This window comes from Neoarius graeffei, chromosome 3, assembly GCF_027579695.1.
Source record: "Neoarius graeffei isolate fNeoGra1 chromosome 3, fNeoGra1.pri, whole genome shotgun sequence".
Lineage (NCBI taxonomy): Eukaryota > Metazoa > Chordata > Actinopteri > Siluriformes > Ariidae > Neoarius > Neoarius graeffei.
In genome coordinates this window covers 25,765,160-25,784,032 of record NC_083571.1, presented here as the reverse complement: position 1 = coordinate 25,784,032, position 18,873 = coordinate 25,765,160, and the positions used below count along the sequence as shown (strand labels likewise).

Genomic DNA, 18,873 nt, shown 5'->3' with positions numbered 1-18,873 from the left:
GCATGTAATCGTCGGCGAGGTCACAAAGGACCCCAGGGTAACTTCTAAGCAACTGAAGGCCTCTCTCGCATTAGCCAATGTTAATGTTCATGAGTCCACCATCAAGAGAACATGGAACAACAAATGGTGTGCATGGCAGGGTTGCAAGGAGAAAGCCACTGCTCTCCAAGAAGAGCATTGCTGCTCGTCTGCAGTTTGCTAAAGATCACGTGGACAAGCCAGAAGGCTATTGGAAAAATGTTTTGTGGATGGATGAGCCCAGAATAGAACTTTTTTGGTTTAAATGAGAAGTGTCATGTTTGGAGAAAGGAAAACGCTGCATTCCAGCGTAAGAACCTTATCCCATGTGTGAAACATGGTGGTGGTAGTAGTATCATGGTTTGGGCCTGTTTTGCTGCATCTGGGCCAGGATGGCTTGCCATTATTGATGGAATAATGAATTCTGAATTATACCAGGGAATTCTAAAAGAAAATGTCAGGACATCTGTCCATGAACTGAATCTCAAGAGAAGGTGGGTCATGCAGCAAGACAACGACCCTAAGCACACAAGCCATTCTACCAAAGAATGGTTAAAGAAGAATAAAGTTAATGTTTTGGAATGGCCAAGTCAAAGTCCTGACCTTAATCCAATGGAAATGTTGTGGAAGGACCTGAAGCGAGCAGTTCATGTGAGGAAACCCACCAACATCCCAGAGTTGAAGCTGTTCTGTACGGAGGAACGGGCTAAAATTCCTCCAAGCCGGTGTGCAGGACTGATCAACAGTTACCGGAAACGTTTAATTGCAGTTATTGCTGCACAAGGGGGTCACACCAGATACTGAAAGCAAAGGTTGACATACTTTTGCCACTCACAGATATGTAATATTGGATCGTTTTCCTCGATAAATAAATGACCAAGTAAAATGTTTTTGTCTCATTTGTTTAACTGGGTTCTCTTTATCTACTTTTAGGACTTGTGTGAAAATCTGATGTTGTTTTAGGTCATATTTATACAGAAATATAGAAAATTCTAAAGGGTTCACAAACTTTCAAGCACCACTGTAAGTTGATTTTTATAAAACCGCATGGGCAGCAGTATGCTTATACCAAAGCCAACAATTACAATGTTTAAATGTATTGATTAGCAGCATGTCATTTTTAATCATTTATGTTTGTAGAACATCCATGAGACAAATTAACTCCTGTTATCACTTCCTCGTCCGCCTCTTTTTATCTCTCGAAATAAAAAACGAATAACGCAGCTTGTCATGTTACCGAGAAACTGGAACATGTTACTGAAGTGAAACCTGACTGTTACAAACAGTGCGCCAACACCGGAGACTCCATCCATAAATGTTAATTAAATGACTCCTCCATTTGACCAATCAGATTTGAGAATTCAGCAGTGAACAATACTAAATAAATTAGATATCGACTCTTACTTATTACCAGGCTCCTGTCTGAACTGATGAATCATATCATCAGTTTTTCTTTGGCTAATCAGACACCACGTACGCCACCACTCTTGCCGGAGCAGTTGGGGGTTAGGTGCCTTGCTCAAGGGCACTTCAACCATTCCTGCTGGTCCAGGGAATCGAGTCAGCGATCTTTTGATTCCAAAGCTGTTTCTCCAACCATTAGGCCATGGTTTCCCCAATGCAAACACAGCGACAGAGTAGTTTGGAAATGGTGAGCTCCTATTGAAGACTCCACCAGAGTCACACTTGTGCAGGGACGGAAAAGTACAGACAAACTGTACTCAAGTGACTGACTCTTACTCAAGTAAATTTGTAAGAGCGGAAACCCCCCCCCAAACAAACCAGTTTTGCTTCTTTAAAAGTTAATTTTCAATCTCAAACACCGTTTCTTTCTTAGGAAGATGCCGCCTTTTGCCCGAGTTAACAAATCATATAGTATGAGGTGTCTCTTTTGTCTTCATCAAAATTACATTTCTTAAAGATCAATATCTAAGCTAAAGGAACTGTGAGTCAAGTTAACTTTAAGTTGAGTAAATTAGATTAGATTCAAGTTTTTTGATTTTGCTAGTTACATTTCTTTCACATTATTTTGATATATTCAGACCAGAGGTGGACAAACTACTCAAACTTCATTACTTAAGTCACAGTACAGATCCCACTGGTTAAACGTTACTCTGATACACGTGAAATTTGTCCAGTCAAATTTTTACTTTAAGTACTGAAGTACATTTTCTGTCAACGCATTGTTGTATTATTGCCACAACGACGCTTGCAATACCAAATGCCTCTGAAACAACCTACTGGATTTACTGACTAGCTTGCAGAACCTGTAGAATAAATGCCTGGTAGAAAGTTACAAGATGCTAGCTAGTTTTTCTCTTTGGCTACTGGTAAAAAAAATACGTAGTAGCTAGAGTAATTATGCAGTGTCACAAAAGCTACAACGTTAGCGTTACCAAAGACAGAAATGCGAATTCACAAAATGAACACATGCTGTGTCAAAATGGTGGTTTAACATTAAGCTAGCTAAATCGGTGACGCGCCGCCTGACGCTAGCAAACTCTTTTCACACTCAATTGGGTAGCTAACGTTACTAAAAAAATGAATATTTCTACACTGTTTATTTGGCAGGATTAAGCTAAAACATTTCTGAAAGGACTTCAGATAAGTTAACGTTATTCATGTTAGCATAACTCTGTTTTTACATGCTAACTAACAGTGTCCAAGTTAACTAGCTATGTGTAAACGTTAGCCATGGACAAGGCTACGGCAACCTGGCGGGCAAATCCATAGAAAGTCATTCGACTAACCAGACTGCATAGCTATTGCAACGTTACCGCTAGCACAGACAACTTCACTGCAAGCTTTCTCTTGGAATAAAATATGTTTACATACCTCAATATGCTTCTGCAGGTTGGATGGCGAGTTTTTGTAGGCCGTGATGTGATTCGTTTTAGGCAAACAAAATGAAACGAATCTTTAATCCTTTCAGAAAACTGAAACATGGGTTCTAGGTATGGCCACGAGTGCATTCATTTCCCAGAAGAACCACCTCCTTCCATTAGCTTCTGTATTATTGAGTAACAAGAACCTTGAGGAACGAGGAGTGTAGTGGAGTGAAAAGTACGATATTTGTCTTTCAAATGTAGTGAAGTTAGTTATAAGTTTCCAAAAAAATACTCAAGTGAAGTACAGATACTCAAAAAGTGTACTTAAGTACAGTACTCAAGTAAATGCATTTCGTTACTGTCCGCCTCTGTTAGCTAGGTAGTTACATTTAGCGTGCTAATTTTGTTTTCCTTGCTAATGTGCCTTAACGCCCATTCGTTAGCTAACTAGTAAGGATTTCGGAGTACTTAGCAAGCTAGCTCTTCATCTTCTCCCCCCCATACTTGAGTATATTTAAATGTAGAAACTTTTTGACTTTCACTCAAGTATATTTCTGACTGGGCTTCTACTTTTAAGCAAGATTTTGACACTGTACCAAGACTATCACTTAAGTACAGTTAGTTATGATCATAAACCTTTATTCGTATGATTTGCTATTGTTAACGAGTCCTCCCTCCCTGTCTACTACACTTGTTTGCCGAATTTTTCAAAAATCAACAGAGAAGACGGGTACTAATAACAATTAAGGGTGTAATTACGCTTTAAGAAATACTCATTAACGACTGCAAACACAAATTTAGCCACGCATGGCCATTTTGGCTATCCATTGTAATTACTGATATAGTTATCCACATGCAGCTGGATTCCATTTCACCATATTGATCTAATGCAGTATTCCAAGTGCATGAAAAGCTGAGTTGACAGTATCCTAAGAGTCAGCCCATTAACCAATATTCAACGTAGTCAGGCACCAGAGCATTAGATGATTATCATTACAACATAGTCATACCAAGGATTATAGGAGATTAATGATCAACTGTCATGATGACATCATCTTGTTGTGAAAGCTTAGCAGTGTGTTGAAATCTTTTGTGGATTAGTGCTCTTTTATTGATGGTAAATGTGCAGAAATATCTCCGAGGTGTCTTTCGTGCTTGGCTCCTAGATTTCCCATGCTAATCTTAGCAACTACAGTGTCTTCCAAAAAGTATTCCTCCCCCTTGGTGTTTGTCCTATTTTGTCGCATTCCAAGCTGGAATTAAAATGGATTTTTGGAGGGTTAGCCAAAGGGTTAGCACCATTTGATTTACACAACATACCTACCACTTTAAAGGTGAAAATTGTTTTATTGAAACACAAAAATTAAGATGAAAAAACAAACAAACCCAGAAATCTGGAGTATCCAACCAATTCACTTCATAAGTCACATAATTAGTTGAGTAAGATCCACCTGTGTGCAATCAAAGTGTCACATGGTCTGTCACATGATGTCTGTATAAATCAACCTGTTCTGGAAGGACCCTGACTCTGCAACACTACTAAGCAAGCAACATGAAAACCAAGGAGCCTCCAAACAGGTCAGAGACAAAGTTGTGGAGAAGTATAGATCAGGGTTGGGTTAGAAAAAATATCCCAAACTTTGAATATCCCAGGGAGCACCATTAAATCCATTATAGCAAAATGGAAAGAATATGGCACCACTACAAACCTGACAAGAGAAGGCCGTCCACCAAAACTCACAGACCGGGCAAGGAGGGCATTAATCAGAGATGCAACAAAGACACCAAAGAGAACACTGAAGGAGCTGCAAAGATCCACAGCGGAGATGAAAATATCTGTCCATAGGACCACTTTAAGCCGTACACTCCACAGAGGGGGGCTTTATGGAAGAGTGGCCAAAAAAAAAAAAAAGTTATTGCTTAAGAAATGACGTTTGGAGTTTTCCCAAAAGCATGTGGCAGACTCCTCAAACACATGGAAGATTCTCTGGTCAAATGAGACTAAAATTGTTCACCATCCCTACAGTGAAGCATGGTGGTGGCAGCATCATGCTGTGGGGATGTTTTTCCTCTGCAGGGACAGGAAAGCTGGTCAGGACTGAAGGAAAGATGGATGGCACTAAATACAGGGCAATTCTGGAAGAAAACCTGTTTGAGTCGGCCAGACGTTTGAGACTGGGACAAAGGTTCACAGTCCAGCAGGACAATGGCCCTAAACATACTGCTAAAGCTACACTGGAGTGGTGTAAAGGGAAACATTTAAATGTCTTGGAATGGCCTAATCAAAGCCCAGACCTCAATCCAATTGAGAATCCGTGGCATAACTGTAGATTGCTGTACACCAACGCAACCCATCTAACTTGAAGGAGTTGGAGCAGTTTTGCCTTGAGGAATGGGCAAAAATCCCAGTGGCTAGATGTGCTAAGCTAATAGAGACATACCCCCAAAAGACTTGCAACTGGAATTGCAGCAAAAGGTGGCTCTACAAAGTATTGCCTTTTTTTTTGGGGGGGGGGGGGGGAATACCTATGCACACTCCAGATTTCTGTTTTTTTCATCTTATTGTTTGTGTCACAATAAAACAAACAATGTTCACCTTTAAAGTGGTAGGCATGTTGTGTAAATCAAATGGTGCTCACCCTCCAAAAATCCATTTTGATTCTAGCTTGGAATGCAACAAAACAGGACAAACACCAAGGGGGGATGAATACTTTTGCAAGACACTCTATTAAATTGCATCTGACTAAAGGCATCCATTATATTCCTAAAGTGTATTTCATGTTTTTAAAAGAAAAAAAAACCCCAACGCCCTTTTCTCTTCGTGCCTGTGGTATTATAAAATTTCCTATGTAACCAAATCAAACTGATCAGCAGTACTTAAACGCTTTGCTTATCTTCGACGATTAGGACTTCTGCATCGCATGCTAACATTTCGGATTTATTTGAATAAATGCTGTAAGAATGTAAATGAAAAATTCTGAAACTGAGCCTCTGAACAAAAGCTAAGGCAAACAGGAAAAAAAAAATGCTGAAACATTAAAATGTTTAAAATTTGTACGTAGTTAAAGATATTTTTTCCTGCTGATGGCTTGTAATGTTTGAAACGAGAGCCTCAAAAGATTCTGTAAATATGTTTTTGGAGGGTGAACTTTTCATGTTTTGATAGTGAGACTGAAAAAAAGAAAATAAAACGAGAACGAACACATTGTGGTGTCCGTTTTTTTTATACTGCGGGGTTTTTTCTGCCTGTAACATACAACCCCGATTCCAAAAAAGTTGGGACAAAGTACAAATTGTAAATAAAAACGGAATGCAATGATGTGGAAGTTTCAAAATTCCATATTTTATTCAGAATAGAACATAGATGACATATCAAATGTTTAAACTGAGAAAATGTATCATTTAAAGAGAAAAATTGGGTGATTTTAAATTTCATGACAACACCACATCTCAAAAAAGTTGGGACAAGGCCATGTTTACCACTGCGAGACATCCCCTTTTCTCTTTACAACAGTCTGTAAACGTCTGGGGACTGAGGAGACAAGTTGCTCAAGTTTAGGGATAGGAAAGTTAACCCATTCTTGTCTAATGTAGGATTCTAGTTGCTCAACTGTCTTAGGTCTTTTTTGTTGTATTTTCCGTTTTATGATGCGCCAAACGTTTTCTATGGGTGAAAGATCTGGACTGCAGGCTGGCCAGTTCAGTACCCGGACCCTTCTTCTACGCAGCCATGATGCTGTAATTGATGCAGTATGTGGTTTGGCATTGGCATGTTGGAAAATGCAAGGTCTTCCCTGAAAGAGACGTCGTCTGGATGGGAGCATATGTTGCTCTAGAACCTGGATATACCTTTCAGCATTGATGGTGTCTTTCCAGATGTGTAAGCTGCCCATGCCACATGCACTAATACAACCCCGTACCATCAGAGATGCAGGCTTCTGAACTGAGCGCTGATAACAACTTGGGTCGTCCTTCTCCTCTTTAGTCCGAATGACACGGCGTCCCTGATTTCCATAAAGAACTTCAAATTTTGATTCGTCTGACCACAGAACAGTTTTCCACTTTGCCACAGTCCATTTTAAATGAGCCTTGGCCCAGAGAAGACGTCTGCGCTTCTGGATCATGTTTAGATACGGCTTCTTCTTTGAACTATAGAGTTTTAGCTGGCAACGGCGGATGGCACGGTGAATTGTGTTCACAGATAATGTTCTCTGGAAATATTCCTGAGCCCATTTTGTGATTTCCAATACAGAAGCATGCCTGTATGTGATGCAGTGCCGTCTAAGGGCCCGAAGATCACGGGCACCCAGTATGGTTTTCCGGCCTTGACCCTTACGCACAGAGATTCTTCCAGATTCTCTGAATCTTTTGATGATATTATGCACTGTAGATGATGATATGTTCAAACTCTTTGCAATTTTACTGTCGAACTCCTTTCTGATATTGCTCCACTATTTGTTGGTGCAGAATTAGGGGGATTGGTGATCCTCTTCCCATCTTTACTTCTGAGAGCCGCTGCCACTCCAAGATGCTCTTTTTATACCCAGTCATGTTAATGACCTATTTCCAATTGACCTAATGAGTTGCAATTTGGTCCTCCAGCTGTTCCTTTTTTGTACCTTTAACTTTTCCAGCCTCTTATTGCCCCGTCCCAACTTTTTTGAGATGTGTTGCTGTCATGAAATTTCAAATGAGCCAATATTTGGCATGAAATTTCAAAACGTCTCACTTTCTACATTTGATATGTTGTCTATGTTCTATTGTGAATACAATATCAGTTTTTGAGATTTGTAAATTATTGCATTCCATTTTTATTTACAATTTGTACTTTGTCCCAACTTTTTTGGAATCGGGGTTGTACTTTGACACTGCTGCTTTAAGAAAACAATAAAAATTTCCTAAAATGATACACTGTGGGTGGTAGAAAAGGGCAACTGGACTTGCTTGAAGATTCTTGAAAACGTTTCACCTCTCGTCAGTTTTGTCTGACTAATAGGGAGTATCAGATATTTATCCTCTCCTGGATCAGAATTCTGATGACAAGCTCATCTAAGGTGTCGTTGAGGCATCATGTTGGTGTGGGTCACTGGAGGCTGGGTGTGAACGGCGAGTCATTAGGGTGATCAAAGGATTGCCCGTTAGGGTGATCAATGGAAAACTGACTCTCTCTGTCCTCCTGTGAGTCACCGAAAACAGCTGGGTCCTGGCGTACACCCAGCCATCTGGGAAGAGTGTCCAAGACCGCATTGTAGATGGTTGATAAATGATGTCTTTAGACCCCCACCTCTGTTCAGCGATGGCCGTTCCAGGTTGACAAAAATGGCTTCTTTAACTCCTCACTCATACCAACGATCCTCTCTGGCTAAAATGCGCATGTTACAATCCTGAAATGAGTGTCCTTTGTTGTTGAGATGAATGTAGACAGCCAAGTCCTGGCCTGAGGAGCTGGCTCTCCTGTGTTGAGCCGAGCGCCTGTATAGAGATCTTGCAGTCACGTGACCGGAAAGTACACAGCCGCCATCTTGTCGGTAAAAAACCACCGCTGAATACTGCTGCACTCGTGCACAGAATGGATAAATTTCAACCGATGGACTACACGGCTCATTTTTCTAATGAACAGATAACTAGATATATGTCTAAAATAAACGACCTACAGATTAGTGACCCTTATCGATTACCGGACGGAGTTTTCACGACCGTGTCAGTGGATATTGAACTGCCAGAGGTGGAATACCCAGACGTGTATAATTACCTCATTAACTTTCCCTCGCTGTTCAGTGGTGAAGCACTGCGTGCTTATAAATCTCTGGACAGTTATCTTTACAGAAATTCAGGATTTGTCAGCTGCGGCATCTTGTAAACAAGAAAATAACAATCCTCATTGGACGGGTAAGTCACTTAAGTATTACTAGTACTGATACTAGATATATCAGTAGTATCTAGTATAGCACTGACCAGCCGATTATAGAATAGAATAAGGTAATTCCAGCTGTAATTCCAAATCGTCCGTCTTGTTTACCATGGATCTGGCGTTGGAGAGGTAGAGGCTTGGCAGTGGAGGTTTGAGTGGCTGTTTTCTGAGCTTAGTCAACAGGCCGGCTCTGCAGCCTCGCTTTTGCTTCCTCTCCCGACGCCGCCTCCTTCGCCTGCCAGACCCGATAACAATCCACGGAGACCCCGCTGGTCTCGCTATCTCATCCGGAATGTTGTGCATGCGATGGAAATCGCTACAAACTGTCATTTTCTCCTGGAAACCAACGTCCAGTAAGTCCATACGGTTGTAGTGGATATTGAAGTCCAGTACAGACGAACAACACGCAAAAATACACACAAACATAAAAAACGTGCACAGGTAGGGAGAGCTTGTAGCCGCAGCCGTTGTAGTAGAATTGTATATAGTAGGGTTTTCCAGAAGAAAAGACAGAAGTAGAAGGCGGAAATATGGCGTTTGACCGACAAGATGGCGTCTGTTACAATCTGGATTGGCTGTGACGTCACATGCAAGATCTCTATAGCGGTTGTTTTGTTTGGGTCGTTCACACCCAGCCTCCAGTGACCCACACCAACATGATGCCTCAACGACACCTTAGATGAGCTTGTCATCAGAATTCTGATTCAGGAGAGGATAAATATCTGATACTCCCCATTAGTCAGACAGAACTGAGGAAGCCTTTCGGACGAGAGGTGAAACGTTTTCAAGAATCTTCAAGCAAGTCCAGTTGCCCTTTTCTACCACCCACAGTGTACTATGACCTGGATGATTGAGAATCTTCACAGACATGTTCCTAAAATGATGTAATGTTTTTAAGTAATGTTAGCTAGAATTTCACTCATGATCAAGTTCAGCAACGAGTTTAATAAAACACTGCTGCAAAAATGGCTGTATGAGTCAAGGAATGTGGCGGCACGGTGGCGTAGTGGTTAGCGCTGTCGCCTCACAGCAACAAGGTCCGGGTTCGAGCCCCGTGGCCGGCGAGGGCCTTTCTGTGTGGAGTTTGCATGTTCTCCCCGTGTCCGCGTGGGTTTCCTCCGGGTGCTCCAGTTTCCCCCACAGTCCAAAGACATGCAGGTTAGGTTAACTGGTGACTCTAAATTGACCGTAGGTGTGAATGTGAGTGTGAATGGTTGTCTGTGTCTATGTGTCAGCCCTGTGATGACCTGGCGACTTGTCCAGGGTGTACCCCGCCTTTCGCCCGTAGTCAGCTGGGATAGGCTCCAGCTTGCCTGCGACCCTGTAGAAGGATAAAGCAGCTAGAGATGATGAGATGAGATGAGTCAAGGAATAAATAAACAGTTTTCAGTATAAAATTTTTTATTTATTACATGTTTAAGTTAAAATGCAAATTTAAATCAGATAATCTGTCTATAGTCCAGTCCCGTTTTATATTTAAACATGACAGGAGTGCCATTACATTACAGGAAAATAAAATCAATAAACAATGTGGTGCAGCCCAATGTGAAATAGAATTAACGTTAAACACACCCAAAAAAAAAAAAAAAAAACCCACAACACCATCCCTTTATGGTGGTAAGTACCAGTTTAATTCAGCTTATACCACAGCAATTTGTTGAGCATTACCATTTCTAGACATTGAAGCATGAGCAGTTCATGAAAAGTTTGATTCAGCATCGGGTTTTTTTTTTTTGAAGGCAATAACTTTGTTACTAAGAAACCACAAACTAATTTCCTGAAGAATCTAAAGACAGGGTTGTTTTTTTTTTTTTAAATGTTATTAAAAGAACAGACACTGGAGACGCCTTCCACAAATACAAGTTTCCCTACAGCAAACTGAACCATATCACCCAATTACACGCGTTTGAGAAGATCTTAGAACTAATATCAACCTGTCTGAGGTGCTTTTAGACAATTAAGCAACACCTTCTGGCCAATCAGCATCCGGCATTCAACAGCGCTGTGGTAGAAAGTGCTCACGGAAAGAAATGTTTCAGTTCTTCACAACTTTACATTGTAGAAAATTAAATTGTACCACGTGAAATGGTTTCTCAGGCCAACACACATTAGCAGCAATGCACTTGATTTAAAAAAAAGTCATAGAACTGAGAGAGTCATAGAAGGAAATTCATAAGAAACAATGAACCGAATCACAATGTTACAATTCAGCTTACAGATCAAACGGAAAAGTGGTCACTTGGAACAAAACGTAATGCTAACGAGCAGTCGGATTCTGCTTTCCTCCTTTAGCTTAGATTATTGTGTGGGGAAAGTTTATTTATTTTTTTTATTTTTGCTGCTTCACAACGCCACGCAGTCACTTGAAAATCACTATACAAAGAAATTCACATTATAACCAAAACTAGAGCGGTGGCTACAATTATCAAAGTCTTCATAATTATCGACACCTTTTCAGATTTACCAATTAAAAAAAACCAAAAGCTGAGTTTCAGTTACAACAGTTATTACTGGTTACTTAATCAACCGGAAGACCCGCCTCGCCCTTTTGATCTTGTCGTCTGATGACACAGCTCATTACCTGAGATGGATTTTTTTTTTTTTTTAAGCACGATCAGCAATGTGAGGAAAACCCAGACGTTATCATCGCAGGTAAGCATGGTGGAAAGATCATGGACATGTTTTTACTTCTCAAATTCACCGATATTTCATGATCTCCTTGTCGAAACCTGCTTTTGTTTCTTATTCTTTCATTCGACAGTCGCCATTTTGTATCTAAACGCGCGTTTGAGAATCACGTGAGGTGTCGATAATAGTGATCACTTTCACCGGTGTCCACCATTATCGACACCCTGTGGGATTAAGTGACATTTACAACTTTTATGGATCGAGCTTTGTGTAACATTGTTGAAGTAGATGAAGTACTTTTAAAAAAAACAAAAAAAACCTGATTTATAATTTTTTTTCTGATCCATAACAGAATGCAATGTTGGAGTATTTAGAATCTGATTGCAATAAAGAGAGACCAGAATTAAATTGCGAGCATGTTAAAAAAAAAAAAAAAAATTACATGCTTGAAATATTCAGGTTTTTTTTTTTTTTAGTTTGTTGTAAATATCGACCACATATTACAATATCAGTCAACATTTTATATTTTGGTTCGAGGAATGACGTGCGACCTTTGACCTGGATTTTCATGTGGTTACAATCTCAATTCCCTGTTGACATTTATTGGTAAACGACAAAACTAGAAATTAATACAAACAACGACGAACGATTAACAAAATGTGATCTACGAAAATACTTAGAAAGTGGAACAAAAAGATTTTCTGACACAGGTTCAACATTATCAGTTCATTTGTTTACAATCATTAGAATTACTTCCTCGTTTACATATGCACCGACATCCATACATTTATATAAAATAGATTTTGTACTAAATACAAGTCTGTGTAAAACAAATTTTAAATAAAAACTAACATTTGTTTACTTAGTACCACATACTGATTATTTTTTAATAAAAAAAGATAATCATCTGGGTGTCGATAATTGTGGAACGGAGTCACGTGAGCCGATACGCTAAGTAATTGGGATTCAACTCCCCCCCAGTGGAAGTTTGAGTAATTATTCACGCACAATTTATGTACTGCAAGTCTTTTCTACTTTTGCAACGGCCAAAAGATCGTTAAGGTGTCGATAATTGTAGCCGCCGCTCTGTTGTTTGTATTTTGGGGATGCACACTCAAATGGCTGCCTCAAGGTTATGAGATACTTTTCTGCTCAGCATGGTTGCAAAGGGTAATTATAACATGATGTTCTTTTAGCCCTCACCAACACCAATCATCAAGCCACCGAGATGACATTTTCTCCATTCTCACATGTTTGATATGAACGGATGCTCTTATACCTGTAGGATCTACACACTGCGCTCCTGCCACATGACTGGCTGACTGGTTAAGTGCATGAATGAGCAGATGTTCCTAAAGTGGCTGCTGAGTTTATACGACAGTGTCAGATTCCATGAATTATCTTTGGTGGTTAAATAGAGGGGAAACTGGAAGACACCACCACACAATACAGAACGTACAAAAGTAACGTACAATAATGACCAAGTAATACTTACATATGCAGAAGTTATTTTACAGCCACACCCTCAATTTCCACAAAAGTTTGAAACGCATACATTTTTACATGACAGTGTTGACGGTCTATACACAGCTTTCCAATCGAGTCCATAGCATATGAAAATAAAGTTGCTTTGGGTTTTCTTATTGGGGGGGGAGAAGCACACGCTTCAATAACATGGGTTTCTGAGGTATCGAACTACCAAGTTATTAAGGAGCATTCTACAAGTTACTGCAAGGCAAGAACTGATTGGTTATCGCCAGGGTTGAGGTACACAACCCGTACAGCAATAAGGGATGAGGTACAAAGTTTGAAAAACCATTCATACTTAAGACTCGTGATTCGAATGTCAACATGATGTGTATATTGCGCTCATCTGTTTTCGAAATGATTTAAAAAAAAAAAAAAGTCAAAACAAACAAAGCAGCTTGGTGGGGGGAGGGAGAGATAATCAGCAGCGGCATGTCGATCCCTTTTTATATAGTATACAGTGGATATAACAAAAAAAAAAAAAAAAAAAAAAAAAGTGTACACAGCCCGTTAAAAATGATAGGTTTTTCTGATGTAAAAAATAAAACCACGATAAATAATTTCAAAACTTTTCCCACCTTTAAAAGTGCATACCACGGGTAAATTCAGGAGCGAGATCAATGTAATTCTCCTATTTTATATTAAACTTTGGTCAAATATCCGTCACATTTTGCGCAATTTTTTTTACCTTGCACAATACCAGAAAAATTCAATCGAAATCAAGCCATTTGAGGCGAATTGGTCCGCCTCTGAAAAAACTTGGTGTTTGGATTTCCCGGCAAACATTGATTTTCGTGACGTCGCGTGCGGGACGCCTCCCTCTGAATCCTACGTCAGCGCTGGTTTGTTTATGAGAAAACGACCTGGTGGTTTTCTGCAAATTTCTTCAACATTATCATGTAATTATTAAAATGGTTAACAGATGTATCGTAGGAGGGTGTAGCAACACCAATCTTGATGGGATTAGTACTCATCGTTTTCCAAAAGACCGGACAGTGAGAGAGAAATGGGAGCGCTTCGTGCGAGGCACCCGGAAACCGAGGACCAAAGCAGAGCCGAGAAAAAGACCAAGAAAATCGGCGATTCACAAGTCGACTGTTGCCAGGGTAAGAAATAAGAGACTATACTCTAAATTAGGTGTTTGTGTGGTACACGGATAATGTTATTTATTGACGCAATTTATTGATTTTCTTTACATTTTACTTCACATGTATCAAGGGATATGCGTGTCAGGGCTTGAGATCTTGGGACCTGTCAGACACATTAAATGTATATACAACCCTGCTTAGCCGATTCCACGTGTGTAGCTTATTTCTCCTACAGTAGCCAGTACTCTTCTAAATGAAGAAACAAATACATAAAAGTAATTAGAAAAAATATGATTTATGTAACAACAGATAGATGAGCATTGATACCATGGGTTTAGAAGCTCAGGCAACAATTCCATATTTCAATGCAAAATTGCTCGCTGCTAAACTTAGTCGACACAGACTGTGCACTGAATCCCTGCAAGCTCTCGCAGCCTGCTGGCGGATCCGCACGTGACATCACGAATCTGGCTCCAGACTCCCTTAGGATTTTTCCCAGACGCGTTTTTTTTTCTGCTGTAGACAGATGGCCTTGTGCAAAATTACCCTTCTGGATGAATGTGTAAAGGGACATTCTTTCATATAAAAAACCCCGAAATTGGTCCAGGATATGCACTTTAATCTGACCTATAACCTCTACAATTCAATTGAAAAACAACAACAAAAAAAATCTGTTGGGGGGAAAAACAAATATAAAATGTACAATAAGCTGGATGTGTAATTGTGCAAACCCTTAACCTAATACTTTGCTGAAGCACCTTTTGATTTAATTATGGCATTCAGTCTTTTTGGGTTCACACCTCCCATTAATTAAAATGACTCTGATTCACCCCAAATAAAGTTCAGACATTTACTCAGTTGCATCCTCCAGCAAAAGCCAGGGTTCACAGAGAGCTTACAAAGCATCAGAGGGATCTCATTGTTGAAAGATATCAGTCAGGAGAAGGGTACAAAAACATTTCCACAACATTAGATATACCATGGAGCACAGTGAAGACCGTCATCAAGAAGTGGAGAAAATATGGGACAACAGTGACATTACCGAGAACTGGACGTCCCTCCAAAATTGATGAAAAGACAAGACGAAAACTGGTCAGGGAGGCTGCCGAGAGGCCGACAGCAACACTGAAGGAGCTGCAGGGATTTCTGGCAAGTACTGGTTGTGTACTACATGTGACAACAATCTCCCGTATTCTCCATATGTCTGGACTATGTGAGGTAGGGTCAAAGAAAATCATCCAGGCTCGGCTAAATTTAGCAAAAAAAAAAATACATCAACTCTCCCAAAAGCGTGTGGGAAAATGTGTTATGGTCTGATGAAACCAAGGTTGAACTTTTTGGCCACAATTCCAAAAGGTATGTTTGGTGCAAAAACAACACTGCGCATCACCAAAAGAACCCCATACCCACGGTGAAGCACGGTGGTGGCAGCATGATGTTTTGGGGTTGTTTTTCTTCAGCTGGAACAGGGGCTTTAGTCAAGGTGGAGGGAATTATGAACAGTTCTAAATACCAGTCAATTTTGGCCCAAAACCTTCAGGTGTCTGCTAGAGATGAAGAGGAATTTCATCTTTCAGCACAATGACGCCAAAAAACTTTTGGAATGGCCCAGCCAGAGCCCAGACTTAAATCCAATTGAAAATCTGTGGGGTGACCTGAAGAGGGCTGTGCACAAGAGACGCCCTCGCAATCTGACACATCTGGAGCGCTTTTGCAAGGAAGAGTGGGCAAATATTGCCAAGTCTAGATGTGGCAGGCTGATAGACTCCGACCCAAAAAGACTGAATGCTGTAATTAAATCAAAAGGTGCTTCAACAAAGTACTAGTTTAAGGGTGTGCACACTTATGCAACCAGCTTATTGCACTTTTTTTTTTTTTTAATTTTTCCCCCCCTAACAGATTTGTTTGTTTTCCAATTGAATTGTACACGTTATAGGTCACATTAAAGGTGGGAAAAGCTTTCGAATTATCTATCATGGTCTAGTTTTTTTTTGATATCAGAAAAACCTATGATTTTAACGGGGTGTGTACACTTTTTATATCCACTGTACATGGTGAAAACAAGAAAGTACAAGAGTGCACACCTTACAAAACCGTGAACAGCCAGTGTGTACTTATAATAGGATTCAGGATTAAAAATTATTATTTTTTTAAAATGTATAAACTGTGTGTGGGGTGAAATCTTTTAATTCTATTTTAGTGTGTGAAAAATAAAAAGGGCTGCTACCTTGTTTCCCCCACTTTCATTATGAAATAAAAAAAATAAAAAACCCAAATGAGCGCAACGTATACGAACCAATCACCTTTACACACACGTACACCATTGTGAATAGCTTTCACGCAAAACATTTTCAAAACACCAAATCTCACACTGAACGAGTAGAAAACCAAATGGAACGGACAGTTTTACCATCAGCTTTCTTACAAAAACACGTGCTTTGAGTGGGACGTGATCTAGTATGGACTTCTGCATAATTCCTACAACCAGCATGTTGTGGAATATTGGAGCAATTCTCGTTTTATCGGGAGTTTTCTTGGCATTTAGGCTACATGTATGTGAAATATAAAATTCCTGCATTTTTACAGAGTCGGGATTCTCTCTTTGTACACGTCACCCATAACTATTAAAAGAAGGACCATTTTTAGTGTGTCGAAACACATGAAGTGCAAGAAAATGCAATGGGAAACAAAAGACGACAAAATCACTATTGTATATGGGTTTTTTTTGGTAATAGAACAAATTTCTTGGCACTTAAAAGATTGAGAACTACATCTGTCCACAAAGTAGAGGTAACACTGTGGTTATGTATAAAATATGTTCAAAGAATACTTTCAAAAGGAGGAGAAAAATATACATTTGCAAGCTATTTCTATCTTTCGGGCTGAATAGAAAAGGCGACGTTAAAACAATAATAGCTTTATTCCTTACTTTAAACATGACTTTAAAAAAAAAATGTACAGGTGCATAAACAAGAATTTGTTCGAACAGCTTATACTTTTCATGCGTAATATAAAACAAACCGTCCCTTTGTTCCTTTACGGTTGGATATTCACATGGTTTCGGACACGCGTCTGTTCAGTTAATAAGGAGAAAGGCTTCGAGTTTCCTTTTCAGCCAAGATTAAATTGTATTCTTCCAATAAATTAGAAAAGAAATTAAGAGAAAGTTAGTCGAATGGCACAGATGTCCACACTGTTATTGCTGAGAAATACTCTGGGTTCTGTATCACTGCACTGGTGGCCATCTGGCAGAACCGAGTTCAATCCTATTGCTGTAGAACTGAGTTCTGATGGAGACTGGTTTTTTTTTTCCTCCTCCAAATTAACACTGCTTACAAACTAAAACGCGTCCTACTGGGACTGGGTGCTCGAGTTGTCAGTCTGGTGCGAGGATGAGGTTTTTGGCTGCTTTGAAGCTTGAGGCTTTAATGGCTGGTGTGTTTTTTGCTGCTGCTGCTGTGTTGTGGTGAACGCACCCTGCTGCTGAATGGGGAAAGCCTGTAGAATCAGCTGAGCGGACTGGCTGCTCTGCAAAATGCGGGTTCCCTGTAAGAGGCAAAAAAGAGTTGCGGTTTTATTTTTCAACATGCTACACCAAGCAAGAACAGTTTGGCCTTGGCATAAAGGGTTACGTTTGGCAGAAACCCAACACTGCTCATCACTCTGAGAACACCATCCTGACAGTGAACCATGGTGGTGGGAGCATCACATTGAGCATTAAAGAGGGCATTAGTCAGAGAACCAACCACTCAACTCTCCGTGACTTCTGGTGAATGGCATATTCATTCTAGGCAGAATTGCTGTTTGGCCACATCCTTTGCATTTTTTGAATCGAGATCTGTCACGTGTATATAGGGGTGTTCACACGGCAATTTTTACTCCGGTGTAGCACCGGGGCTGCCCCGGTAGCGCGTTCACATGGTACAAAGTTATACCGGTGCAGCCCCTGAAAGCTGCTTAAACCGGTGCAAATCTAACCCTGCTCGGGAGGTGGTTTAAGAAATTTACTCCGGAGTAAATGCTAGTTCGCGGGGCAGCACCGATATAAAATGGGACGTCTGAACGCTACAGGGGTAGACTCGCTACGCGTGAGGAGAGTTGATTACATACGGGCATTGCATAATTTGCATCCTGGTATTTTGCACTTCCAAAATGGCGAATATCAACAACAGAACTGCGTGTCTTCCAGTGTTGCCAGATTGGGCGGTTTTAAGTGCATTTTGGCGGATTTGAACATATTTTGGGCTGGAAACCGCCAGCAGTATCTGGCAACACTGGTGTCTTCATCCACGTTGTTTTCCCAGCAGTTGGTGATGCCATGACAACCGGGAAAAGGAAGTACATTTTCACGCATGCGCATATTTAATTTCCGCATTATTACTATCGTATAGCACGGTCGCAAAAACTGCCGTGTGAACGCAAGTGGGGCTGCACCGGTGCTAACACGCTTCTCTCTAGTAAGCAGGTTTGTGACGTGTGAACGCTCCACAAAATTTACACTGGTAAGATATATCGCAACAAAATACATCGGTGCAGCGTCGATGCAAATATGTGCCGTGTGAACACCCCTTATAATTGCACACGTACAACCACAGTGAAATGACACTGCCGTGATATTACGGCATGTAATAGTGTTGTGTGTTCAAAGTTGGGGATTTTTAAAAAATTTTTTTTAAAATGACCAAACCTGAAGTGATACTTTTCCTGAACAACGTCCTAGACTTGATTGGACAGGGCTTTATGATGCTGTTCATTTACTCTGCTCACTTACGTATCCCCCCCACTCTCGCTTATATCAGAATGCAAGCAATCGAAGGAATAGGACACTTATTATGAATGTAGACTTCAACAAATAATTAACCCTGAAACAAGT

The 18,873-nt window shown here is 40.3% G+C and overlaps 1 protein-coding gene across 7 annotated transcripts in view; it reads right to left on the bottom strand.

Moving 5' to 3' along the window:
- Window positions 1-16,901: 16,901 nt before the first annotated feature.
- The window catches only part of clockb (clock circadian regulator b), a 112,015-nt gene continuing 110,043 nt past the window's right edge, over window positions 16,902-18,873 (bottom strand). For all 7 annotated transcript variants that reach the window (XM_060916558.1, XM_060916557.1, XM_060916561.1 and 4 more), the window contains one exon: window positions 16,902-17,546. In XM_060916558.1, coding sequence (XP_060772541.1) covers window positions 17,352-17,546 — 195 coding nt within the window. In that variant the 3' untranslated portion in view covers window positions 16,902-17,351. The remainder of the gene's footprint in view (window positions 17,547-18,873) is intronic.